The sequence below is a fragment of the Anopheles stephensi genome, chromosome X, assembly GCF_013141755.1.
Source record: "Anopheles stephensi strain Indian chromosome X, UCI_ANSTEP_V1.0, whole genome shotgun sequence".
In the NCBI taxonomy this organism is placed as follows: Eukaryota; Metazoa; Arthropoda; class Insecta; order Diptera; family Culicidae; genus Anopheles; species Anopheles stephensi.
In genome coordinates, this window is record NC_050201.1 from 7,618,917 (window position 1) to 7,645,148 (window position 26,232).

At 47.9% G+C, this 26,232-nt stretch overlaps 1 protein-coding gene across 1 annotated transcript; it reads right to left on the bottom strand.

Annotated features, from left to right (window-relative positions):
- Window positions 1-740: 740 nt before the first annotated feature.
- Window positions 741-25,935, bottom strand: LOC118517388 (chitin deacetylase 1). The gene is made up of 7 exons (XM_036063439.1): window positions 25,319-25,935; window positions 10,569-10,663; window positions 6,951-7,062; window positions 6,674-6,801; window positions 4,969-5,111; window positions 1,608-2,213; window positions 741-1,518 (listed from the first exon to the last, which is right to left on the bottom strand). The coding sequence occupies exons 1-7, from the start codon at window positions 25,368-25,370 to the stop codon at window positions 1,170-1,172; spliced, it is 1,485 nt and encodes a 494-aa protein (XP_035919332.1). The 5' UTR covers window positions 25,371-25,935; the 3' UTR covers window positions 741-1,169.
- Between the last annotated feature and the right edge of the window lie 297 nt (window positions 25,936-26,232).

A 26,232-nucleotide genomic window follows, 5' to 3' on the forward strand; every position in this document is an offset into this window, starting at 1 on the left:
ATAGGGATTTGAGATGTTCTGCCAGTAGGATTGTAGATGGATCAGCGTAGCCCAATTTGGAGTTCGACGTCTAAGACTGTGTGGATTTGATTTAGACTAACATCATATCCTTGAACCATAAGAGAATCCCGATTCTCACCCCATGCAGTACTGGATCAAACATTAGGCGGAGTAGATGGCCGTCCAGAGCCGCGTTGGCCTTGTGTTAGGGGATCTAGCACAAGTGGCCTCATATCAAGGGCCTGGCTAAAGGCGTCAAAAGATGCCCGGAAAATTGGCCGCAGAATACATCGATGATCCTCTCCAAGTTCCTCACCGACCGGTCAGCAGATCTGCAATCTCGAAATTCGAGCTGTTGGAGGGCCCTAACTTCCACCTCTCCAAGGAGTTTGATCCGTTACAAAATGAAACAATTTAGGTTTACTGGTCTGCAGTAACGATCAAGTATTGTCATCTTCATTTAAACTATCAGGCACTACAAACGCTTTACAGGCTTAACCAACTGTAGTTATCAATGCCGCTCACAGTTGCCATTACTTTATCTTGATTTCTGGACATTCGACCAAGTGCTCCTTGACCTGACGAGTGATGGTGGTCATTGCCGTTTTAAACAAGCATGTCTAGCTTTGCCCAGGTTCAAAATGAGCCATCGTACGTGACGCGTTGATTGACTCTCAACTAAATAACATCTAAATGAATTCTTTCATCAGGTTTCGAATGTGCAATCAGCAAACTATCAATTAACAACGCACGCAATCGTCACCTGTTTGTGTGAGTTTATTTAACGTTCTTATGTATCGGAAGTCAACCATCAATATCCGAGGACGCACCCGTTTGCCGGTTCCATGAGTTTCTGCAGCGTGCTCTTGATCCGAGTAATTACAAAGAGAAACTCAATGTTCCGGAAACGCTACGAAAGAGGAACGGTTGACTGACGAACGTACTACACCTTGGAAGGCCAATTGTTCCAGCCCACACAAACACACAAACACACAGCTGCTTGTTGCGTTCCAGTCAGTGCATGTCCTTTGCGCGACCGGCAGGGAAAATACACTTCCGGTTCAAGCTCGAATATTATTTTGTTTTTTTTAAAGAAAAACCGTTACATCTAAAATAGGGATAGCGATGGAAGGGAAGCGATGGACCGGATCGCTGCCGCGTACCGGGCCTTACTTCTGCTCCTCCTCATCACCCTGATCGCGGCCAGCGCTAGCGCCACCACCCTCCGACTGGTCGATGTAGTTATCACGTCCGGGAATGCCGGAACCGTGCGAATCGCCCAACCAAGGATAGACGGCTGGACAGTCGAAGCAGGTCTCCATGTAGCGCGTATCGCTGATGTTGGACGTCGGTTCCTTGAACGCGAGCGCACACTTGTTCGACAGGTTGCACGGTTTCGGTGTTTGGGTGGTTTTGCTCTTGCAGTTCCACGGTTCGTACCCGCCGAGCTGCTTGTTCGTCTTCGGGTCCGTAATCCAGGTGAGTGCCTGCGTGATCGTGACGAACCATACGTCTGGCCTGTGGGTGTGGGAATAGAGTAAACAAACAAAAAAACACATCCCCGGGTTAGAAATGCATCGTACGTCCGATGACCGATCACCACTTACATCGTTTGCGTCCAGTCGAGGAACTTGTGCAGACCGCGCTCGAGCTCCTTAATCTGGAACCAGTTCGTGTGGAACGGCATCATGTACGGTGCCTTGTTCTGGTAGTAGTACCGCTCAAAGTCTTCCTGCAGCCAGGCAAACACTTCCTCCGCGTCGTGATTGTGCAGCACGCACTGGTCCATGTACGGGCAGTGGCCACCCTCGTAACTCTCGACAAAGTGCGCGTTCAGTGGCACCTCCCAGATGCCCGGGAACGATTTCGTCGGACAGGTACCGCTCTTGCACTCGTGCGGTATCTTGTAATCGAGCGTGTACGGCCACACCGGAATCGGGCTGGGCGGCACACTGACCGAGCTGTCGTAGATGAAGCCAAAGTCTTCGATCACCTTGTACTGGGTGTTGCGGCCCGGCTTCAGGAACGGTGCCCGCATACCGTTGATTTCGTTGGCGGACACGTTGGAGAAGTGTTTCAGTATCGAGCGCATACCGATCATCTCGCCGACCCACTCCTCGTAACCCTTGTCCTGGAGACCCATCTGCAGGGAGATCGTTTCGACCGCGATTTCGTGACCGTCGTTGGCGAGCGTCTGGATTTGCTGGTAGTTGCTGGAAGGTTGGAGGGAAGGAAACGATTCCGATTACTTGATCGTAACATTGAGTACAGGCAAAACAAGAGCGATGGTGTTGGATACGAATAAATACACTTAGCTATCCCGCCATTTTGGAGGATCTTGGAGAGTATCTCCAAACATATTAGCGCATTCTCACGTCCATTTCTAAGGCGATAAACTTTGACAGCGTGAAGATAAAAGTCTTCCTGGTGTCTTGATGCCCTCATCAAGTAGCCATAGCACACCGGACGGCTAATTATGCTACCTTGCCGTCAAGATACATTGATACCAAGCCTAGTCGGATAACCGTATCCGCAACCGTAGCTCAAGATTAGTTTTTCTTCCTGCTTCGTGGAGCAGCAAATAGCGCAAAGGATTTCGCTGTTTCTCTCCCCCCCCCCTTCTATCCACGTCGTCCTATTGAAGAACGACCATAAAGTAATAGGATGGCATGGTGGGCTTTCCATACTATCCATCATGTGAGAAGCTTTCGCCGTGGCGCGTCCAAACCCGAAAGGATACGTTAATCCCTTTTCTTCGCCATTACATGTGGCTATGTGTGTGTGTGTGTGAAAACCCGCATGGTAATATGGGTAACCCACGGGACGGGGAGTAACCTTGCCACACCAGCAGCAGCGCCACCACACATCCTCGTTTCGATTAGATGTAATGAAATTTCCCATCAATTTCTGTCACGCCGTGAAAAAATGTAATCATAAAAATTGATTATGACGTTCCAACATCGGACGGGATGGGGCGCAGGTGTGTGTGTGTGTGTGTGGGTGGGATTTGGAATTTCAACCAACCGTCAGCCTTCGGCTCTCCGGACACCGGGCAAGAACAGCCACCGGTAGATGCAGATGCAGATCTCGATTGTCGGAAAATGGTTTCAGAGCATGCGGGATGCTAAAACGCATTGAAGCACCATTTAATGCGAGATACCGAAAGGGAAACGGGAGGGCACGTGATGCACACCGGCAAGGATAAAGGTGAGCACAACTCACCGCGTGGCGGATTGGCGATGAAGGAGAGAAGGAAAAAAAGTAGACAGACGAGCAAAAAAAACTCTCCCACCAGCACCAGCGAGCGGTGATGGACGAAAATTGAACCGACAAAATATAGAACCGGTGCTTGGCCGCCCGGATCCACGCTTGTGGCTTTTGCCGTGCCAGCGTAAGGCCACGGCAAGATGAAAGGCGCATATCGAACATTGGGGTGGGAGTTTGCCACAGCGAGATGCAGAATGAAAGGAAGGGGGTGGGGAGAGGAAAAGGTGGGAAAAGCTAGCTAGATTCTTACAAAGACAATTTCTATTTCCCGGGTTTTTTTCCCCCCCCCCGGACCCATTTCTCTACGGGCTCCACGGCGTTTAGTGCGCTGGTACCGTACCGTTTATTTGAAGGAGTCCGCCCATCATGCGGCGGTTGGTAAGGTAAGAGTGGCACCGCCCAGCAAAACCTTGCGCAAGGTAAGGGAGCCAAGCAAAAAAAGAAGAAGGAAGCCCGTGGAAGAATTTATTGCACAATTTTTCATTTTTAATGGTGAAGTAATGCTGCCGACCACTGCCCGATTCCTATACCCCAGGAGGTCTCGTCCCGCGTGGGATGAAAGCTTGCACAGGGTTTCCCGGTCCTCTTGCGCCCACCAGGCAGCTCCTCCGGCAGCCATCCTTTTTTTTTTTTGAGCCATCCTTTCCCAGCCGCCCAGGAAAGTCGTTCGGTTTGCCGGACGAAGGATTACGGTATCTATTGCTGACGGTGTTTTGCATTCGCAGTTTAGATCACGAATTTGTCTCTGGACTCAGGACTACAGTGTACAGGTGGGCGTTCGCGATGTCCGCGATGATGATGATGATGAAAAATCGGGCCAAAATCTGCGCTTACCGCTAAGTAAGGTGTCTTTTTAGGGGGTGGGCTTCTAGCTGAATTTGTGTGTGTGTGTTTTTGTTTGTTTGCTCCAACCCGGATGAGAATTCTGCTAAAAGCAGCGAAAATCTGCCAAAACCCTCGCTTCGGGTTGAATTTTTAATCCTCTACACGCTGCTTCCTAGCTGGACGTTGACACTTCCGGGTGTGAGCCCCGTCCTCACCGCTGAAGCATTAGCTAAATTACCAATTGTGGTGGCGAGCCGAAGGAACTAAGAGGTCCGCGCCACGTTTTACAACCACGCGACTCAAAGTATATCGTTCCACCATTAATAATCCGGCCGAGCTGTAAGGGTCCGCTGCACCAGGGCGCGAATGCTACCAGGACCTAGAGCACCTGGTGAAGTGTTAAAATTAAAACCCACGTCCGCCATTGAAACACATCAGTGCACCGGTACGTGTTCCTGCCACTCAGTGGGGCTTCTAATTGCCAGGTTTGCAACTGGCGCCCGAATAGAAACGGGCGGATTAAAACCAAAACATGGGTTTTTGGGGGGGGTGCGACCATGTTTCTGCAGTCCAATATGACGTTCTGGCGGAGTACAAAAAAAAACAAAATGGCTACCGGAGAATATCCAACTAAGAATGATTTGTAACACACGCGCAATACATTTGGATGTCGGAAGTGACTGTTACATTTGCGGAGCATCGGTTTAATTTTTCGGTGAGTTTTATAAGTCTTTTGCAGTCTCTTGCAGATGTACAAGCACCGGAAATGGTGGGTGTTTGTTTTTTTTTTTTTTGTTGCTTGCCCTGAGATGAAAACCCGCAACTTAAATAAACCTTTTACCGTAATGAAATCGGACCCGCTGCGAACCCACGTACCTGTACTCGTGCGAGATGAAGAAGGTACCCTTGATGTCGCAACCGTTCGGATTCTTTCGCTTGCCGTTAAACACCTTCCGGTAGTGTTCGTAGTTGTTCAGATTGACGGCACCGTCGAAGGTGAGCAGAATGATTTGCGGCGTCTGAAAGTAGGGAAAAGAAAGAAACGAGAATTGTGAGTGGTGGATACCGAGACTTTTGTGGCAAGGAAAGGCTCTGATAATGATTTTTGACAGATTTCGGGATTCATCGATGGTGAGGTCCTTTGGACGAGTCATATGCACCACGATGAGGCACCATAAAAGACGAGGTTTTATAGGCGAAAACGTCTCTTGGATGTTGATGACTCTTAAAATGACCAGGACCATCTTTTGGATGTTGAGTCGTCGGCGAAGTCTAACTTGATGATGAGGACCTCTGGAAAACAAGACTGCTTGGCACGATGAAGTCTCTCCAAACCAACTGGACAACGGAACGGAACTTCTAGGGACGAATTTTCCCCAAAAACCCACCATCGAGTTAATGAAGAGACTAGCTCAGGATAAAACAAATACTCAAAAAAAAAAAAAAAAAAACAAAATGGAAGACAAAATAGATGATCGTGCTAGTGGCATAAGATGGCCGCATAAGGATAAGCGGATGGTAAGGTAAGACAGTCGCCGACTACTGGGCGCTTATCGTCCATCAGCGTTCGCTGCCGTCTCGTGCAACAAGCCACCGGAACTCTCGGTCGGAAATTGGAATATTGCAAGGAGCGTGGCAACAAGCAGCCGGTAGTTTAGCAGCCGGAATGTAAACACCGAACCTAACACTTTCGGTCTGCACTTGATGTAAACGAGTTGATAATCAGCACTCGCCAGCACCTTCGCCCGTTTTGCTGGCACAGCGCAAAACTTATCAACCGTTGTCATCGTGTCGGCGTCCTCGTTTTTTTTTTTTGTTGCTGTTGTCTGCCATCAGGTCTCCCCGGGACACACCGGGGTACACCGGATAAACCCGGAAGCAACGAATATTGAGCTCGCAAACGAGTGGCGGCGCAGATAAAGGGAACAGATTACTGGGTTCTTTTGGCGATGTTTCGATGCATGCTCGGTGCAGGTATTTGGAGCTGATAAGGATATTCTGCTGTAGTTTGTGTATGTGTGTGTGTGTGTGTGTGCGTGATGCGACCGTATGTAATGAAGCTATCGTCTCTCGCTCTCGCAGTGTGTGCAGTCAGCGATGAAATCCGTTGATATTTTTCTTCCGATTGGGGATTTTTCGTTGCTGTGTGTGTGCCTTGTTGTACGATTACCATCACAGCCGGAGTCTGGAGTCAGAAAATGGCACACCGAACGAATGCTTCCATCTTTTTTTTTTATCCCCCGAAAAACTGCGCCGCCATATGCGGTGTGTCGGCCATATTGATCCTGTAATCCACGCGAGATAGCATCGTGCCAGCTTGCTGCCGTCTGCCACTGCCTATTATTGTCGTACACAGCAACAGTGGTTTGGGTTGGCCATTTAACAAACCCCGGGAGGGAGGGAGGGGGGGGGGTTAAAAAATGCAACCGGAAGTGAACGATTGGAGCAAATGGAAGAGCAAAAGCAAAAAGCAAAATGGTGGAGTCACCAAAAATTTGGGTCCAAAAACCAAACACTACTGTTTGCAGCAGCAAAACTGGCGAGAAAGAAACGAAATAAAGCCACGAAACACATCGCCTACCTCTTCCGGGTCGAGACCTTTCGGGATCAGGGTGCCATCCTTGTTGCAGTAACAGTACGGCAGCTCGCATTCCGCCGGGTTACACTTTTTCGCCAGATCGATCGGAGATTCGGTGGTCGCTGTCGGTGCTGTTGCGGTACGGGAAAAGGGTTACGCAGAGGAAGAAGAAGAAGAAGAAGAAGAAGAAGAAAAAATTAACATCGAAGCGTATGTGTGTGTGTGGTGTGAAAATGGCAGGAAATTGTATTTAGCAGACGAGTGGAATCACATCACTTACATGCTGCTAGTGGGCCACATTTTGCCTCCGCCTTGAAAGTGCAGTACTTCTGGATGTCATCGAAGTACAGACCGGATGGGCAGCGATTTAGGTACGGAAATCCATCAACGCACTAGGATTGCGACGGGCAGCAGAAACCGATGTGAAGAAAGATAAATAGACACGACATCAGTTAGCGGAGATGTAAGTGAGTAATTGTATTACGTGTGGACGGGGATGCGCGGGAACTGTATGTCCTTTGAGGATGTGTGGTGACGGTTGAACAGATTCCGTTAAAAAAATTGGATTCAGGCGGCAGCAATTCCAGCGATCGCAACTACGGTACCGGATATGAAATTTTACGCCGATAGTCTTCCCTGACTAATCTCCTAGCCCTAGTATCTACCTACCGAACCGTATCGGCAAGTGGGGCGAGAAAACGGCCACTTTCCCAACGGAGCTCCCATACAATATCCACGATAAGCGGTACCGTTTTGTTGTTGCTCCCGTTTCACCAGGAACTCTCGAACCGCATGGCCGCCATACATACTAAGCGCCATTACTGCAATTCGACTACACCGGGGCTACCCGGACAGTGGCTAACCGGTAGTTGCCGTACACCAACGGGGTCATACAATCAACCGACGAATGGGCTGTAAATCAACTACTTAGATTCGTTATTTAATCGCCAGCACGGAAACACTGAACACACCGAGGACCGAGAAAGGTAATTGGTTTCCCCCTGGTTTTGGGCGGGCCTAGGCAATGTGGTGTGGAAGAATGTTGCTGCCCCGGAAGTCACCTCGACCCGTCGTGGAGCAGTCTCCACAATGGAGGTTGAACCGTTTCAGAGGAGCAAGCTAAAAACAAAAAGGACCAGGAAAAAAATGGCCACGGGTGCATGAAACAGAACCGGGCACGGCGTGTCCAGACTATAGTGGATATAGTTGGGCCAAGTTTATGGTTATCTTTAATACTTGGAGCATAATATTTTCCATTTCCCGCTGGCGTTTGCAAACCTCCCAAAAATTGCAAGAAAGCCCAGCTGGATATGGAAAGAGAGAGAGAGCGAGAGGGACAGAGAACGGACAGACAGAGTTCTGTCGTCCGAAAGCAGGTTGGCAACGATAAAGGATAAGCTGGTGACTATGGTTAGAGATTGAGAACCGGTACGGGTAGAGCGTTCTGGAGAAAGTCCCGGTACGAGATTGACCCGTGCTGTTGTAAGCTTAAAGTCCTGAGGTAGTCGATTACGGTAGGTCGTTACGAAACACTCCGAAATAGTTATCCAATTTCTTTCACCTCCCCTCACATCAGGCTGCCACCGAAACTCAAAAGACTCATCAACTTGAACACACACGACGAGGTCAGCAGGAAGAAGCAGAGACAACCAAAGAAAAAAAATGGCCGCTCTTCACCTACAAAGACACGTCAAGTTTAAATATTATTTAATCCCTAATCCCTGCCGAGCACAAAAAATATGTTCGGGATAATTTTTATCGCACAAAACAAAGGGAAGTCAGTCAAAAAAAAAAAAAAAAGAGAGAAGCTAAGGAGACGGGTTGCAATAACAACAACCTAAAAAGTACTTCGCACAGATTGTGTGCAAATTTTGTGCAAAGGAAAAAACTTTCAAAGAAAAAGGTAATAACCACACCGAGACACACAGCCTCTACAGCTCGGATGGGGCACACCAACGAAAAAAACAAAAACCGACTGACAGTTTTTTGTCCTCGCCATTCCTCCTGCCTACGGTGAAATCAGCACACACACACAAATGGAACGTAAAATGAAGGACATGCTGCTGCACAGTCCCGCGGCCAAGGGCACACGGTCCCGGAAAGTACGCCGAATAGTAATAAAAGTTTGCTGAATGTAATTATTATCATTCTTGCCCCTGCTGCTGCCGGCAAATTGCTGGGAAGGAGATGAACGTTCCGTGACAAAAGTGTTCCAACGGTAGAGGGCGCCACCGGGCGGTACTTCAGCCCGGCACGCTGGAACGGCGGGACCGAGGGTGACGATAATATACGAATATAATAGGCATTTCCGTTGTTGTTGTTGGTCACCGCTTCTGTCTCACACTTGCTTACGGTGCTGGCTTGTCTAGTGGCACGTCCCGGTGATGTTGCTGTCCGTCCGTTCGCGCGTAATTGCGATACGTTTGTTTTTTTTTTTCGGCGGTTCCCAACATTGTGCCTCTCTCTCTCTCTCTCTCTCTCTCTCTCTCTCTCTCTCTCTCTCTCGTCCTGTGTCTTGTTGTATCTTTATTCTTATGGCGAGCTTCTTTTGGGTTGTTGCTAGAAAGTCTAAGGCCTACGGTATATTTTTCCAGATTTTTGCCGTGGAAAACCCACGATTTTTTTTCACTTCTTCTCCGGAGCCGTAGTCTCCGTTGATTGTGGGATGTAGCTTGGTCGCGCACCGCCCACCGGAAGGTTGGGATCAGACGGTGGAATTTATGTTGATTACATTTGCAACGCAACGCCACTTTGCAAGGGCGTACGGTGCGCGTTTACACCTGTACCTGTGGGTTCAGGTTGCCGCGACTTCTGAGCGATTCTTGCCTGGTGATATTGGAAGAAGAATACCTTCCCGAAGGAGAAACAAAAAAAAGTTGTACATCCCATGTCACTGGTCTGGCCGGTGAGGCATCAGCTTTTAATTGTGGTAGTTACCTGAGCCGTCCAACAACCTCAAGGTGACCGGGAACTGGAGAGGAACCCTCAGGTACTCGGGACCTGGACCTCGAAACCAAGTTGTCCAATTGATGGCGCCAGCGAAGTAAATGAAACTAACTTTCCAAGATCTTAAATATCCCTAACCGTATCTTGTGGCCTCTTGGAGGTTCTATTATTGGGCCACATCCATTTTGATTGATCACGAAATTGGCACGAAGGCGGCAGGGAATCACGCTGACCATGGATCCATTTACACGCCCGAATGTGTGCCCGTTGTGCTAAATGTCAACGATACCAGACGCCACCGGTTTTGTGAGATGATGCCATGATGCCGCTACAGCAGACACACCCGATCCGGTTTCCGGTGGCGTAATCGCGACGCGAAGACGTCCATGATGTGCTCCCCCACCCGTCCCGAGCCTGAGCCTGGGGTGGCAAAAAGCTCGCCGCAAGCAAAAGCAAGAAAACCGAAACTGGAAGAGTTTGGGGTTTGGAACAGAAACCTGCTCGTGGTGTGGCCATTCCAAGGACGGCTTGCAGTGACAATAATATGTTCGCGGTGCGGTGCCGATAATAGCATCTCTTCGCTCGCTCTCCTGGGGTTGACGTTCGGTTGCCAACCGCCGTTCCAAGGACGGATGTCGCCGGTCCACCACCACCAACTTTTGGAATCCCCAACATACACCAAAACAGGACGCAGATTTCAAGCTTATGGCTTGTTTCGCGGTTCCTGGACGGCCTTGTCACTGCCGGTCGCTGTTTAGCAATGGGTCCATAGCTTAATTAAGGCGGTCTACGCCAGCGGTTACCAAGAAGAATCAGCGGTAGACACCGCTTGCATCATTCTAGGGTGTTTGCACGCGGATGGTCGGATTTGTTCTGCTTTGACAAACGAGAAACTCATGCTCCTTCGGGATGTCGCGTGCGGGTCTGTGTGTTTGCGGCGTTCGGTAGGTACCTGATAAAATCGACGGCATGTGACCGGGTCGGCGAAGTTACCGTTGCCCTGCTCGATGGGACACTTGAACTCCTTCTCCTCCTTGTTTTGTTGGGCTGAAAGTAGTGACAAGAAGATGGGAAGATAGGGTATCAGTAACTGAGCGGGGCACAACTTGTATGCAAATGGAGCAACCGCGTGCGCCCTCATGTAGAGTGGGATAGATTTAGATGTTAGCCAGAGATAAACGCTCCTCGCGGAGGTGGACGGGATTACAACTCTGGGGCAGAGTATAGGAGATGTTACCCTCAATGTTTCTTTTTCCCCAACGTTTCTTCCCGTGCGGAGCACAGGCCAGGTTCGGTCCAAGGACTTCCAAGGCCGTTTTAGGGATCCGACCAGAAATACCGACGATGTGCACACGGGATGTGCTACAAAATATTGTTCTCCTCGGATCCGCTCGATAATCAAGCGGAACCCCCCCCAAAACGGTAGTAATCAAGATTCTGCACGATTTCGTTGATTCCGAGGTTGGGCTGGCAACTATTTTCGGCGAGCATCCAGCTGGTAACTTCTTCTGGTGCGGATGTCTAGCTATTGCTTGCCGGATATCGTAGGGTGCCTAGATCTTGAATGTCTGGTTTAGCGTCGGAGGAGCTAATTAAAAACTTTTGCCTCACTCGCTTCCCCCAAATTACCGGCGATGTTTTCGGTGCATGCAAGATCCAAGCATCGAATGAAAACAAAAGCAGCGAATAGAAAAAAAATTGAACCGGCTAAAGGACCTCTGATCGTTTGTGGAAAGTGTCCCCAAACTCTCCACCAACCTTTGCCGAGCCTAGCTAACGAACCGCCAATGTATTGTGCCCGGGAGAGCATGCAGTTATGCACTCTGGCTGCAACTTTCACTCTGAACTTTTATCGCCCTTATTCCACGCCCGTTGCGCCTTGCGGGTAGGCAATTCCGTTGCACAACGGCTGATAGTCCGTTGCACAATTGCCCGGGCAGACGCAACCGGTCGACAGATAGCTAGAGCGGTGCTCGGAAGGGCACGAAGCGGCGGGCAGGGGAAAGCGCGCGAGCCCTGAAGAGAAAAACTAGTCCAAAGCCTGGGAAAAAGGGATTAGATAATAGAAGTGATATAAATAATTTCCTAACCTTACCCTCCGCGTAACCACACACACACACACACGGGTAACGATAGTAGGCCCTTGTGCCGATAATCTGACATCTTTCGCATCTACACATACAGGCATGGCATTTGAAGCTCCGTCCACACATGTCTGGCGCAGCATTTTTTTTTGCCAACTAACCCCAAAAAAGGTGTCATTCACTTTGAGATGCCGGTGTGTGTGTGTGTTGGCGTCCTCTTTCCAAAACTCGTGTCAGGACATCAAGCGAAACGTGAGGGAAGCTGTGTGAAGTGGTGAGTACTATCTTCTTTCCTTTTGGTTGTTCCAACCACGTGCTCTAGTCCACAAAGAAAATGGAGGGTTATGGTGGAGCAGGGGAAAGAAAAAAGAAGCGACACACGCCCGGCCCCGGAATAAATTATGCTAATACTACGAGGTGGTTTTTCGTGTGATTGGTGTTGTTTACTATTTATGCAAATGCGCCGCGGACGAAACCCCAAAAAATCCCTCGATTGCATCGATTTTTTCGAAACTCCCAAAGCACTGGCTGGCTGGCTGGCACTATTCGCACGGCTTTGAAGCGAAAGGAGCTTCCTTCTGTGTAACGAGGTGGTTGCCTTGTGGCCCCTGTGCTAACCCTTGCGTAGACTGCGCTGTGAAGGCTTTAAATGGCGTCGAGAGGCTTACGACACCTACCGCCATCTTAAATATATATATACATCGAGAAATGAACCGTTTGGCCAATGCAAATTAGTGACGAAAATAGGTGTCGATTTTCGCTCGTGCCGCGAATTTATTGCGACATCTTTAAGGTCTAATGTCAGCTTGCCGGTCTGCCATCATGTATCATCTCTTGAAGAAGTGGCCCAAAACACACACACACCCCAAAATCGATGGCGTACTTAGAATGGTGGTAACAAATCAAATTCGATTAGGCTTCGGTTGAAGTAGTGAACCCACGTAACAGTAAACGCGTGCAGACACTAAAACGCAGTTACAATACGATGTCAATCGGCAATTCTGTTAGCAGCTCGATAGCTTCGCCAAGGATAATGAGCTAATAAGGCCAAAGAGCTTAAGACGAGTGATGTCGGACGAAACGGGGGCTGTTTGTGTATGGAGCCAATGTCTGCCGTTTATGACCGTGTGCTTTGTTTCTTGGTTCGGCAAGTCACTCGTCACTTTCCGCCTTGGTCGCTTCCGGCTGCCGAGAGGTTTTCGGTTTCATTAGCGAACGTGATCCAAGTGTTCTATGATGTAATACGGTTATTTTCTTCCAGGCAAGAAGAAAGAAGCCAGAAACGCCACCTAAATGAATGGTGGAACGAAAGAGATGGTGGCCATCTTCGTGGGCAGCTCGTTATCATCACACTGCAGCTCTACTGATGGCGCGTACGTCGTGATTAACCCTTAACGCGGCATGCTCAATCGTTGTGAATTTAATAGACCTTTTCTGTTTTGATTCTAATCTCGGGTTAGGGGTTTTAACACTTGCACCTGGTATGTCTCGCCGGTGCTTGCAACACCAGCCGTAGCATCAATCTGCAGACACCTAAAGGGTTTAGTATATAACATTTTCAACCGGCAAATACTTGGGAGGTCCCGCCGCATCTTACGTCCACGGCCGTGGAGGGATTTGGAAGTCGTTTTTGTTTTGCTTCTTCTCTGTCCCTTTTCTGATTGTTCCTACCATGGGAACCTCTCGGGTCCGGCAACGTTCACGAGCACAGACACGCAAAATTGCATCGCATATGCGATGAAGCACATAACCTTGTTTTCTTCCACCTTCTTCTTTTTCCACCCACTTTTTGTTCCGTTTTCATAATTTGCCCTTTCCCTGGGGTTCCCGCTGCCCGTACGGTGGCAACCCTATCAAACCTGTTCCACACGGTTGAAGCTTAAGTAAGATACAAAGCAAAGAAAAAAAAACAACCTCCAACCAAACAGCATCGAGCCGAAAAGGTCACCAGTGTGTGGCTCTCGTTCCGGAGCCGCTTTCTCCTGCACGAAAACAAAAAAAAAAGGAAGGAATGTTTTGACTTTTTGCATTGGTTTTGCTGCACCGCTCGGACAACTTTCGCTTTCGCTCGGTTCAAGGCTTGAGCTAAAAAGGGGTGTACAACACACACACACATGCACACATCTATACCGTGTACCGACTTTGATGGGTGTAATTTTGTGACAGAAGAATGAGAAGCCAGCTTTCGGCAAAGTTTGATTATCAAGCAGAGAATGTTTGATGTGCTCGTTCGAGAATGTTTGATACCATTCCCGGGTGGGGTCATTCATGAAAAGAAAACGGCAAAAATTGCGGTAAGAAAAGCGTCCAATATTGCATCGTTCGTGGTGGTCTGAATAGTTTGCTTGGGGCTTTCATAAGCCTGAACAAATGAAGCAATACTGTTGACTGTTGATGATTTGATGAAATCATGACAAAATTTGCCAAAATTTGATAAAAAAGCCCATACTTGCAAATTCTACTGCTACGGGCTAGCAAAATTCTACTATCCCGTAGAACCATTCCACCGAGTGATTTAAAAGTTCAACTTTTGTTATTGCTTAATACCATTTTACGAATAGGTCACCTTTCACTTTAGTTGGAAGACGTCAAAAGATCCATTATATGATTCCGATCGCTGTATCTGGTGTGGAGAAGTAATGTTGCTGTTTTATCCTTAAAGATCGCAATCTGATCTATATACTATTAGAGTCTGCTTATAAAAGCGGTAGCGACGCCGATTTTCGCTCAGCAGGACCGAGTATTTCCATCCCGTCCGGATCTTCCTTCCGTACGCAGAACTGAATATTTAAATCAAGCTTGGATATAATCAAGTCACGAAAGCCAGAAATGCTAGGTCAAGATCTCTTGAAGCTACAGAGCCATAGAAGTGAACGCAGATAATCTTGATAAAACATCCCGATCGATCTCATCTCAACTCTGTTTTAAATAACAGATTGACAGATGAGGGTTAACCTGAATGCTATCATCGATGACACCATATATCGGTGACAAATGAAACCCGTTTCTTCCTTCCAACACCAAACCATATGCCTAGAATAATGGAGCAGTTGCCCTCCCGCCCGCTCCCATAACTCATCCCATCGTGCCGAAAGTGACAAAACTCTGCAGCAATCCCCGTGCCCTGAACCAGCAAAATCTGACACATTCTCCACAGCAGAGGGCAGCTGTCTTTCCTCGCTGTATGAACGTACGCGCGTGCCGACCAAGCCCCAATAAACGTCGGGTTGTTTCCCCCTCCCCCACCAGTGTTGGCTTTTGCTGTAACGGTTGTTGTCGTGGTGGGGGGGTTGTAACGGGGCAAGCGAAAGTGAAGCTATAAAGGTGAACGAAAAACTGAAAGTGGTTTTTTTTCTTGCTGCACACGCTGCTTCGCATTCGCCGGGGGGAGAGTCCCGGTTTTTCGGCGGACGACAGACGTTAATAGGTCTTCGTGACATTCCGGGGTCTGCCTGGGGCCATTTCACTTTCATTCGGGCGTCCGTTAACAGCGGCCGAGAAGAAGAAGGAGAAGAACCGGCTCCGGATAAGGTGAGATGGGCTCTTGGACAACACCGCTCGCAGCGTCTCTTTTCAATCCACTCAAAATCTCCATGACAGTCGCTCCGGGGCTCCGCGTTGCGAGGTAAAAGCTACCACGCTGCCCCATCTTCACATGAGCCGGACCAGCGCTGTTGTTTTCGCATCGCGCCCACCTTTTCAGGGTGAAGCCTTTTCGCTGTTCGTCGTTACGATTTTTCCTTCTTTTTTTGCTTTGGGCCGCTACCGTTTCTGCTGTCCGGTTTTCCATTGCCCTGGTGCAGAAGAGCGCCGAGTGGCCGACGCGTAATGAATTGCGGAGGTGGTAGGACCTGGTTTGCGACTTGCATTCCGGTTTTATGTTATCCTTTCTGGAGGACGAGATCAAAAAAAAAAAAACCCCGGTCTCGCACGAGACGTGTATTTGATGACGTTACACGGTAACCGTACGCCAGCCTCCGAAAAAACGGGCACACGTGCGCGAAAGGATTTATGTGATTACAATTTTTATATCTCCAGGCAGCACACCTTTTCGCGCCGTATCCTTTTTCCGCCGATGTTTATCTCCCGGACACCGTCCGGGTTTAGCACTGAAAATCTTTGTGTTAAAATTGTGCTGTTTCGTTTTAGGTGTGTTTGTTGCTTTCGCTTCTGCAGATGATATGGAAACGCACATCAATCTCCATGGGAAGTTTTCGGTTCTCTCTGGTGGGGGAAATAAACCCCCAAAAAAAAAGGGGAAAGAAACATCCCACACATTCCACAATCATATGCAAACCGTACATCCGTGATTGCGTAAAATGTGCAGTGAAATCAAGTTATCCGTGACTTGCTGTAAAGTGGTACGGATGAAGAACAAAAATGGAAATGAAGTTGCGAAAGAATGAAGTAGTACTGTTGGGGCACGGAACCGGTGTGCAGCTACGCATTTTGCAGTGGTGGTGATGGTTTGATGGGTGCAGGCCAAAAATTTAATAATCAAAAATCGAATTGCTCAGTAGCAAAAATGGCACCCGGTAGCGAAGCTAGAGCGCTGCTCCACGTAGCACAGTGGAGTACTTTCGGCAGTAAATCGAACTAGTGATTGGGTAGGCTGATGCGCAATGAGGGGTGGGGATATACACTAGAATAGGTTTGATATGTTAGCATATGTACCTCAAGAATTACAGAAACAAAAGATTGTTCTGTGTGCAACGTAATCTCAATATCTCTTCTTCTCCTTTCTTGGCCTTACGACCTCTTAAAACCATTAGAGAAGACTTATTGATACCGAATAGTTGGGTAGTCAGTCCACACTATTGGGGAACGGCCAGATGAGATATCCTCAATCTCAATAACCTGTAAAGTAAATTCTCGTTGAGTCCTGAATTGAGTCCTCGAATCGTACGTTTTCGAGTAGGAGTTAGGCATATTATAAACCAGAGATAGTTGTGATTATCTCTGAAGTCGTCAACCTATCCCAGACCAAAAGTCAGTACTGACAATACCATAGATCTACGTTACAGATGTGGGATCCTGAGAACGCTTCTCCATCCAACCAGAGCTTTTGTGATGGATGATATTGGGACTTCTTCTACTTCTTTTTAACTTAACTACCGGTTCGATCATGTAGTCTCTCCAATTGCTGGTGACATCAACATCATCGAACGGACCGACTTAAACGTCAGGTCAATAGGATTGGATTTAGGGCAAAGTACCTGCTTGCCGGAGGTTCTGACCGTGAGAGACCACGATTCGGACGCAGAGTATTAGTTGACAGCAACGATCTTGAGGTAGTAGAGGAGTTTTGCTACCTTGACACGGCTTCGGACAACAACGTAAGCAGCGAAATCCGAAGGCGTACTGCTCTAGGGAATCGTGCCTACTACGGTCTCCACAGACTCCAGAGATCCAGAAGATTCCGGTAGTTCTCTACGAACACGAGTTCTAGACTATACTGGCGGAGGACAGCAATGCACTGGCCATCTTCGAGCGGCGGGTGCTGCGGACTATCTTTGGCGGCGTGACGAGCTAGCTGAGCTGTTTGGCGATGTAGAGATCATAATGAAGAAGCCGGTCTCAAGCCCTACCAGGCAGGTGCTCTTCAGCGACCCGTTCGACACGAGGCGTAGAGGAACACTGCGAGCTCGTTGGCTGGATCTAGTGGAGTCAGACATGAGGAAGATCGAATGCAGCCGGGGGAGGAGAAGTGTAGGATTTTTTTTAAGGAGAAACTACATGAGCTATATGAAGATCTCATTATTGTGCAGCGAATTAGACTCGCCAGGCTCCTGACAGCCGTTCGTGTCATGAGAATGGCACCAGACGATCTAACGTGTAAGGTCGTTTTAGGACGTTCACATAGACCAAAATTGAGATGGTGTCATGGCGCGACCACTAGAGCCTGCCGGGATATTAGTTTGGCAGACTTTCTCGTCTGAAGCTGCTTTACTGCCTGATAAATAAGAAAACAGGCAAATATAAGCTTAAAAAAGCAAAACAACAGTACAAAACAACGATCAGTTCTTCGTCATAGATTATTTTTTTCTACTCGAAACTGTATCCGAACAGCGTTCATCGCATTTCTCTCGTTACAAACATCGCCCATAAAATATCTTTCTCCATCGACCTCCAACCCCGTAACCAATCGCGTGATGTGTCGTCGTAGAACTACGAGGTACGCGGAGCATGCTGGCACGAAACAGTGTGGACCATATTTCAAGACTCTCTACGACGCCACCAAATACCAAACGTTGCTTCACTGGGTGGGTAAAATAAACAATTTAAACCACACCATATTGTCGTCTGCAAGGGTCAAATGGGGGTGGGTAGGTCGTCAGACAAAAGTACTTCTACCATTCTACCTGGGGGAATCCGGTTCCGGGGGCAGGAGGACATGTATCCAAACGGACGCCCCTCTTTACGGGAAAACAAACAAGCCAATAAACATGAGCAATGTGTCCTTTAATAAAATGTATTAATAACTCTAAAGCGCCATTTTACTGGTCCTCGTGCAGGTTTGTTTGTTGCTTTTGGCTCGCACACCGTTGGTGGGAAAATTGTTTTCCGATCAACAGTCGATTTTTCGACCACTCACTAAGGACGGCTTCCGGATGGTGGATTTATCGCTCCCGTTTTATGCGGTCCTGCAGCGGTGACGTGCTGGAACCTTAAATGGCTGTGATTTGTGCGTTTTGTAAGGTTCGCGAACAATTTGCGTGTCCATTTTGTCCACAAGCACCAACCAACCATGCTCGTACAGTCGGGCCTATAGAGTGTGCGACGTTTGGTAAGCCGACGCTGAGCCTTGGTAACCTTTTGCAACCTTGCAAAGCGTTTGTCTGTTCCGGTGTGTGCGTGCACAAAAAGGGCACGATGTAGTATTGTTTTCTTGATCTCCGGAACGTGACCTAAGGGCCGTTCGGCAGGCGAAAAGGACCGTTCCACTTCCCACCTCCCACCTCGGTTCACCATTTTCATAATAAAAACGTGATGAATGTAATGAAATATTAAGTCTCCAAACGGGATGTGGCGCTCACACTCACGCCACAGGTTTGAAGGCGTTTGGAGCGATTTTCGAACGGATACTTTTACGATCCTGCTGCCGTGTGGGAATTAGGTTGTGAGCCTTTGGGTGTGATTAGGTGCGTGAACCGGACAGCTGAGCACCTGCCAGAAGGCTTCAGATCGCTCTCAGTAGAAACCCCTTTTTCGGGCTTCTGATTCGGGAATGTTTCTAGTAATCAATAATGATGGGTTTAGTTATCGTGAACATTGGTTTGGAGTTAAGAGTGGTCAGTGATGTGGTTAGACTTCTTGGAACTTTGATTTTTATATCTGAAGTACAGTCAGCATTTTAATCTTCAAGCATGTTTTGTTTATCTAAAGTTATCAAAAGAAAAGCGTCGTCACGAGTCGCGATCTGAGAGCCAATATCGTCAAAGCAATATTTGGGGAGTTTGTATTGATCAAGGACTCTGCAACTGTACATCTTTGAGAGCCTTTTCATCTTTCGGAGGTTTCAGCATACGAAGATGTAACTAAATATAAAATTGCACAACTCTGACAGCCCATCTACATAATGAGTGTTATTACAATAATTGTTACTGCTTGGGATGCAATCATGGTACATGTAGCTTTTAAGACTAAATATACCCGTAGTTGAAGAGAGTTACTAAATCATTGCTATTAAAGGTGATAAATTTGCGATGATAGTGTTATATTGGTGTATTTGTATTTACAACAGGTTTTTATAGCAGCAACTTTTTATAGCCAGTTACTTACAACCAGCAGTTATGGCTCATCATTAGTAGTGTGCAACAATGCAACAAATTGAGTTGCATTTAACCTCCATTCCGACTATCCAACTTGAGCCGTTACGTTTGAGGTATTGAGGGTCATTCAAGTCATTCGATTTCGTTGTGCATTTAAAGAGTACAAAAGCGCTCAAACGCTATAAATTATGGCGGACTCATCGTAACACTAGCTATGTTTAGTAGATTGATTAGATGTAATGGTGTTTGTCTCTACTAAGCAAAGGATGTCCACCTTCCTCACACACACACACACACACACACTGTTTTTTTTTAGTTTCGTACCAAACACGCAACCATGCTCAGCGTCTACTCCATATGTTGACACTAGAACGCAAACTGACCTTCTCAGGTATTTTTGGAAAGTGTGCGGCTCCGCTCCGACCGTCTGACCAATCTTCAAGGATTCTCCTTGCGGTACCGTTAGTGCCGGCCATTGTTGTGTACCCATTAGACTTGATAAGCGTAGTGCGATGTACGTGTGTGTGTGTATGCTTTTCCTTCCTTTGTTGCTCTGATATTGACTTAGAGCTCTGGCTTTCCTCCCTCTAACAAAAAAAGCCCCCCCGTGTCCTCCAACGTTTCCGCCCACTCGAAAGCATCCAACGCGAGGTCGATCGTTTTGTTTGCCCGTTTATTTGCTCGACTCGCTGTTTGACTGCATGTTTGTTGTTGCTGTAAGTCAACAGAGCTGGAAAAGATGAAATAAAATGAAATGGCAAAACAAAACAACAAACGCCAAAAAAAAAAAAAACCGAGACCCTCGAACTCCATGCAAGAGATTGGAAGACTTGGTCGAGTAATGCCCGGGTGACGGGAGACTTCGTTACGGGTAGAGTTTGTTTTATGTATTCGCACATTCAGCCCATCCAGCAAGAAAAGGTTACTTTAAAAAGGTCAACCATTTCAAAGTGGATGGTGTCCTCATCCTTGCGGAGCGGCAGTGTATACTCTCTCGCTCACACAGTTTTGAACGCGCCCGGAAGATTCACTTCCCCTAGGGGATGTGTCGGACCACCTCGGAAGCCACGGTACCTTAGGTCTAAACTTTTGGCGAGTGTAGTTTTTGGCTTCAAAAATCCCACGATTATCGGTAAATTATCTCAAACCGCTTTTTTAAATGGCCGTGGCTTAAGGGGGTGGCACTATTGCCGCGATAGTTTCGGTGTTGGTCCCGGGTTGCTCTGCTGAGCCGCTGAATGATGTCGGCCTCCTAATCACACGGGATGCATTATTCAGTGGTTTTATGGGTACGTTTATCTGGTGCCACGGTCGTACGCGCTGGGGCTTTCCGTGTCGAGTGTTGATTTCAGCGATGCGATACCGGCCGTTAGTGAGCGGGTCTGTATCGGTGGTGTACGCTGGTGCAAAACTATCAAAATGTATAATTTTGAACAAAAAAAGTATAATTTCCTCTCCGAAACTGAGTGGTGGTGTGACTGGCGCGCGCGTTGTTGGGTGTTGGATATATTAGGGAGTTTAGTATAATGCGTTCGTGAATGAGAGATGACTCGTTTTTGGACCGAAATACACAGAGTACAATATATTTCAAAATAGTAGATTAGTGGATTTGACAGCTGTCAAATTTTGACAGATTACTTAGTACTTAGAACTGTCATGTTTAAGGGTCGCAATGGAATGTCAGCTTTTCTTGGCTTGGGATTCGACAGAACTGGTGCTTTAAGGTGCGAATCCAAGAGCTGTCAAATTTTGACAGATTAAACCAAAAATAATTAAATGATTATTTGTAGAATTTTGCTCACACGCGTTTGAATTAAATCGTACTCTAATCTGGCACTGAAGTCGGAAGTACACTGACCGAGTGTATCAGTGCAAGAAAAATAACTACCCCGAGGACTCGATCACACACACGTGCGCATCATCCACAGCTCTACGTTCCAATATTTCCCAGCGAGAGCGCCCGCTGACAGCAACTCCCGTACCGCACTGACTGATGCTTCTACTGGATGTGTGACCCACCTCTGCTTCTACACACACACACACCACGACGCCTAATTTGTGTCTAGCACACGGTTTGATTTGCATTTGACCCCATAACCTCGCCGGTTATTCTGACCGGGCCGGTACCGGATGCGAGAGTTTATCGGGAACCGGTGGCCGCGGCTTATCGAGATGAAAATTATCGGTAAACAAATTATGAGAACGGCTCCCCGGTGTTGCGCGGGGCGAAAGCGTAATGCGACTTTATTTGGCTTGCCGCGAGCAAAACGCATGATGCATGCAAAGTCGTCGCGTTGGTTCCGGGGTGCTGATTTTGGAATTTTAGTTGGCACAAACCACGCCAGAGCTATGGAGGTTCCAGAGCGGGCGCGCGTGTGTGTGTGCCTTCCCTGCTAAAGCCACAGCACTTAAACCCTGGTTTTGTGTTTATCCCTAATGCAAGCGTGCCGGTGTGCCCAGCACCAGCAAATCACGTTTTGTCTATTTTGGTGGACGGCAAAAGAATCCTTAGTTGGTCGTTATTCATAATTGTATTTTCACCAGTGATGCCAGAGTTTAGCATAGGCAGAGATATAACCAGAGCTATTTTGAGTTGTTCAAGATGTCAAGATTTAAAGTTTTACTTCCTTAGTTCGTAGAAATTGGAGATAAATATTAAATTCGTACAACCAGTATCAAAGTCAAAATCTGGCAACCAGGAAATAAATATCCATCCCAATTGCGAGGCTGTGTGCATTGACCGATCGGACGCACCGGAAGTAGTGCGAATTGCGTGCCAAAAAAAAAAGGGTTATCACATCCACTCTTTACCGAAAGGTGCAGCGGCCTGACGAAAAGATCGGCGATAATAAGCTGAAGAGCGGAAGCAAAAGGAACCACCCGTCGTCAGACCAAAACCCATCTTTGTTGGGAAGTGGTCGAGAGATTGCAAAACTAATAGCACAGCACACCCACCCTCTCTTGTAGTTTCTTCCGTGTTGGAGGAACAAATCACCACAGAGAGCCCAACTCGCACATCCATCTGAATTGTGTGTTGAAGAAAACGGGGGGAAAAGGTGAAATCGTGTGAAATGAGAGCTATTATTTTGTGCCTATACATTTATCAAAATTTGTCCGATAATAGAGAGGTGTGGAGATTGCTGCTGGATGTTGATGATGATGGGATACTGAATGTAAATTTCTTCTTTTATGTAAAAGGTGAAATTTTTGGTAAACACCCTCTTAATTACTCTTGATGGGAGTGCGCAATTATAAATGCACATTAAAAACACTTTCGTTCGCTTGTGTCCGAGATTCCGAAGAATGTGAGATTTGAACTCGTGCCCGCGGTGGTCAATTGACGTTACGTTACCTGTTACGCCATGAAGCGTACTGATAAGAGGCACGTTAGAAGTGCTTCATATTGTACCGCTTTGATAACGTTTCATTCGTGAGATGATAAACTGTTGGTTGATTACAAGCTTGAAGTATATGATGAGTTATTGTTTTATGATATCAAAGCAAGCAAAACAGAGTGAAGATAATAAATTCAGTGTAAATAAATGAACCGAAATCAAAACTGTTTTAAACGGTGTGACAACCGGATGCACCACTGGTGGCGCCACCAAAAGCGTACAAATGCACCCGAAGAAATGTGCGTGAAAATGGAAAACAAAGCTATGCGCAGAAGACGGTAATAAAACAACCACGGCCACAAAACACAAAACAAACAAGTGAAGCAATGGAGTGGAAAGCTGAGGACGGATAATAAGAAGCAAACCGAACAAAATGAAGGAAAGAAACGAAAAACCGATTACAGCAAAACCGGAAAACAGAAATGTAAAATCGAAAGCTCAACACCCTCGCACATAGATTGGAAAATTGGTTCCCGTTATCGGTGAATGGGTTCACCCTTCACAACCCGTCCCTTCACCGCCCTCCCCCCAACCCTGATCGGCGAGTATGAAAAACAAAACAATAAGTGCCCAGCGAAAACAGCGCAACATTAGCAGCATCACCAACCTGCGACGTAAGACACCGAAACCCCAACCCAACGCACCTTCCTTTGCCCCTCCGCCCGCTCCGTAGGGAGTGGTAGGGGATTGGATGCAGTTGCGTTTTTTCGTGCGCGCGACTTTTTACGCGGGATGAAGTAATGTAAACCGGCTTGTGTTCCGCACCATTCCGCGACACTCTCTCTCTCCCTCTCTCTCGCTCTGTACCACTGAACCGAATCAGTGCTAATGGTGCGATTGTCCGGTGCCGAACGGCGGTGTGATGCAAACCAAAAGCACCGTGCGTTTGGTGGAGTGCTTTGGTTGGCGTCCACTACTTTCGTACGCGACAGTTTGCTTTGCGGGCCTGCCGCTGGTTACGTGGAACATGGCTGACCACACCACTATGGGTGGCACGCGGCAGATAAAGGAAAGAAATGTGATTTGTGGTAGGGGGGGGGGGGGGGGGTTTACAGTTGAGGTGGAGATGTGGCAGGGTTTTGGAGAAATTATGGGCGAGAAAGCTTCAAAGCATTTTCCAGCAAAACCATTACTGTGTTTTTGTGAGAGAGATTGAGCATCCGCGAATATCAGTGCTCAGTGGAAAGCCTCGGGAAGCGAGATGAAAGTAAAGTGGCGAACAATAATGATTCACACTCCCAGAGCATGCAAACATAATTGCCAACAATAATGGTGAACACACACACACACACACATGCGCGAAATTCAAATTGAATTGAGCATCTCCATACACCCGGATTCATCTTATTGAGCGGAGTGTACGGCAACTCCGTGAATGCTCCGCTGAATCGATCTTAACAGTTGGATCTGAACAACTTCGCCAACTCCGGACAATGACAATGGAGGAATCCGGAATGGTACAATCCGGTGCAGGTTGTTGCAATCGTGTTTCCTGTATCTGGCAGGGCTACCTGTCGCTCCATCAAGCGGAACCACACCATATGGGCAGTGACACACACACACACGCAAACGGCGGAGTAACTTGGTTCTCGGCTCTTTTTCTGTTTTGTGTGTGTGTGTGTGTGTTTCCCCCATCGCCATCTTTTTGTCTTTTTTTTTTGTATGGAGAAACAATGGCGCCACCTTTAGCGTTGAATGTTTAAGCGATTAACAACACCAGCCGTCTGACTTAACCAGGCGGAAGTTACGCCATGTTGTTTTTTTTCTCTTCTTTCTTCTGTTTGCCTCTCCTCGGGAAAAATGTGTACGTAGAGATTGCGATTGGGAATGGTAAGCTTTGTGCAGGGCGCCAGCCACCGTACCTGTCAGGGAAGATGAATTTCCATTAGGTTCTCCGGTTGGAAATGTTTTTTAAAATTGATCGATTTTGGAGCGCTCTCGCGCGCGACGTCTAGAAAGGATCACTGGCTGGCACACCACTTTTCCCGAGGAATGCCACCGTTGAAGGCCATCTCGGGTCCCCGTTTCAAGTTTGAAAGTGAATGTCAAACGTGAAATTGATACAGAAGGAGAGAAGTATTGTGAAGCCACGGCTATATCCCCACACGGGCGGCGGTAGCGAAACAATGATTTATTCCCCGCTCGATATGCTTAACCAGACGGGTTCCGGCGCTGAAACAGGTTCAGTGGGTTCGTGCCAGGGTATCGGTACGGTGTATCGGAAACTTTCCGCGCTTTTGGATTCTTAAAATCGAATGTTGAAATTCAACTATCATTCACCGGATTCGAATGGTGGTTCTCGGTGGCAGCCAAGCCACCCATTAACGGGGAGCTCTTGCTCCGGGAAGCTAATCTTCCGCTGGAATGAAGTGTTGATTGAGCTGATAGTTAGTTTGGTGTTAGTAGGGAAGACATTTGGAGCAAGAGATATAGGGGTTTTGCACTATTTACCATTCACTAGACATAGGGCGGCTCCGAAAAAAGCCACGGCGAGGGCACGCATGATGGTCCCCTGGGAGTCGCTGCCGCTGTTCACAGTCGGTCTCTGGGAAGGGTTTACACGGGTGGCTAAACACACGCCGACTTTACCTCAGCTGAACGCGTACTATTTCCGGTTTTGGGCCACTCAAAGCCACTTACACACAAGCACGCACACACAAAACACAAACACTACCAGCCACTCGCTTTCACCTCGCTAAACCGCTAAACTACTTCCGAGATCCTGTAGAAATTCGCGCGTCCATCGAACGCTAGACTAGGCCTCACACAAACACACACCCAGCTTACGGCCTGCTGTGCCAGTGCACCACCGGGAACGTTGGTCAAAGGCGATGGACGGTGAGCGAGACTAGTGCCTGGGCTCCGCACGGACCAAATCAAAACGGGGCAAAGTATTTGATCGCAGCGCGTGTCGTACTGCCTGGGGCTTTGGTCCACCGGAATTGGCAGTTGATTGTAGATCGATCTCTGGTGCTGCAACCTGTACCGTGTACCGTGTCGCTACTACTGGCTGGCCGCTTGTTGGTGCTGCCAGTCACGTTTGCGTTCGGATCTAAACTGGCGCTGGGGTCACCGCGTTAAAGACGGCATATCCCCCCACGGCATGGACGCTTGCACTCGCAGTCTGCACACGCATACACGTAGCGGCACACAGCGAATAGGAGAAGGGAGGGACCGACAAGAAAGAGACAAAGCGGAATGCCGAGAAGGAACGAGGGAGATGGCGAGATGACGAGAGAGAGAGAGTGAGAGGATCATGCATGTTCATAGGAGTGGTATGGTCATATACTGGTCATATACTATAGAAAGGCGTCTGGCTGGCTGCGTGTCTGACTTTGAACGGTAGAGAACGCTTCAGAACACGG

Bases quoted from the DNA above. Each gene is read 5' to 3' on its own strand.
- LOC118517388 (XM_036063439.1), bottom strand. From the start codon at position 25,370: ATGCGTGCCCTCGCCGTGGCTTTTTTCGGAGCCGCCCTATGTCTAGTG. The intron at 7,063-10,568 runs GTACCTACCGAA...TCGCAATCCTAG, and splicing joins CATGCCGTCGATTTTATCAG to TGCGTTGATGGATTTCCGTA. The intron at 2,214-4,968 runs GTACGTGGGTTC...CCAACCTTCCAG, and splicing joins TTCATCTCGCACGAGTACAG to CAACTACCAGCAAATCCAGA.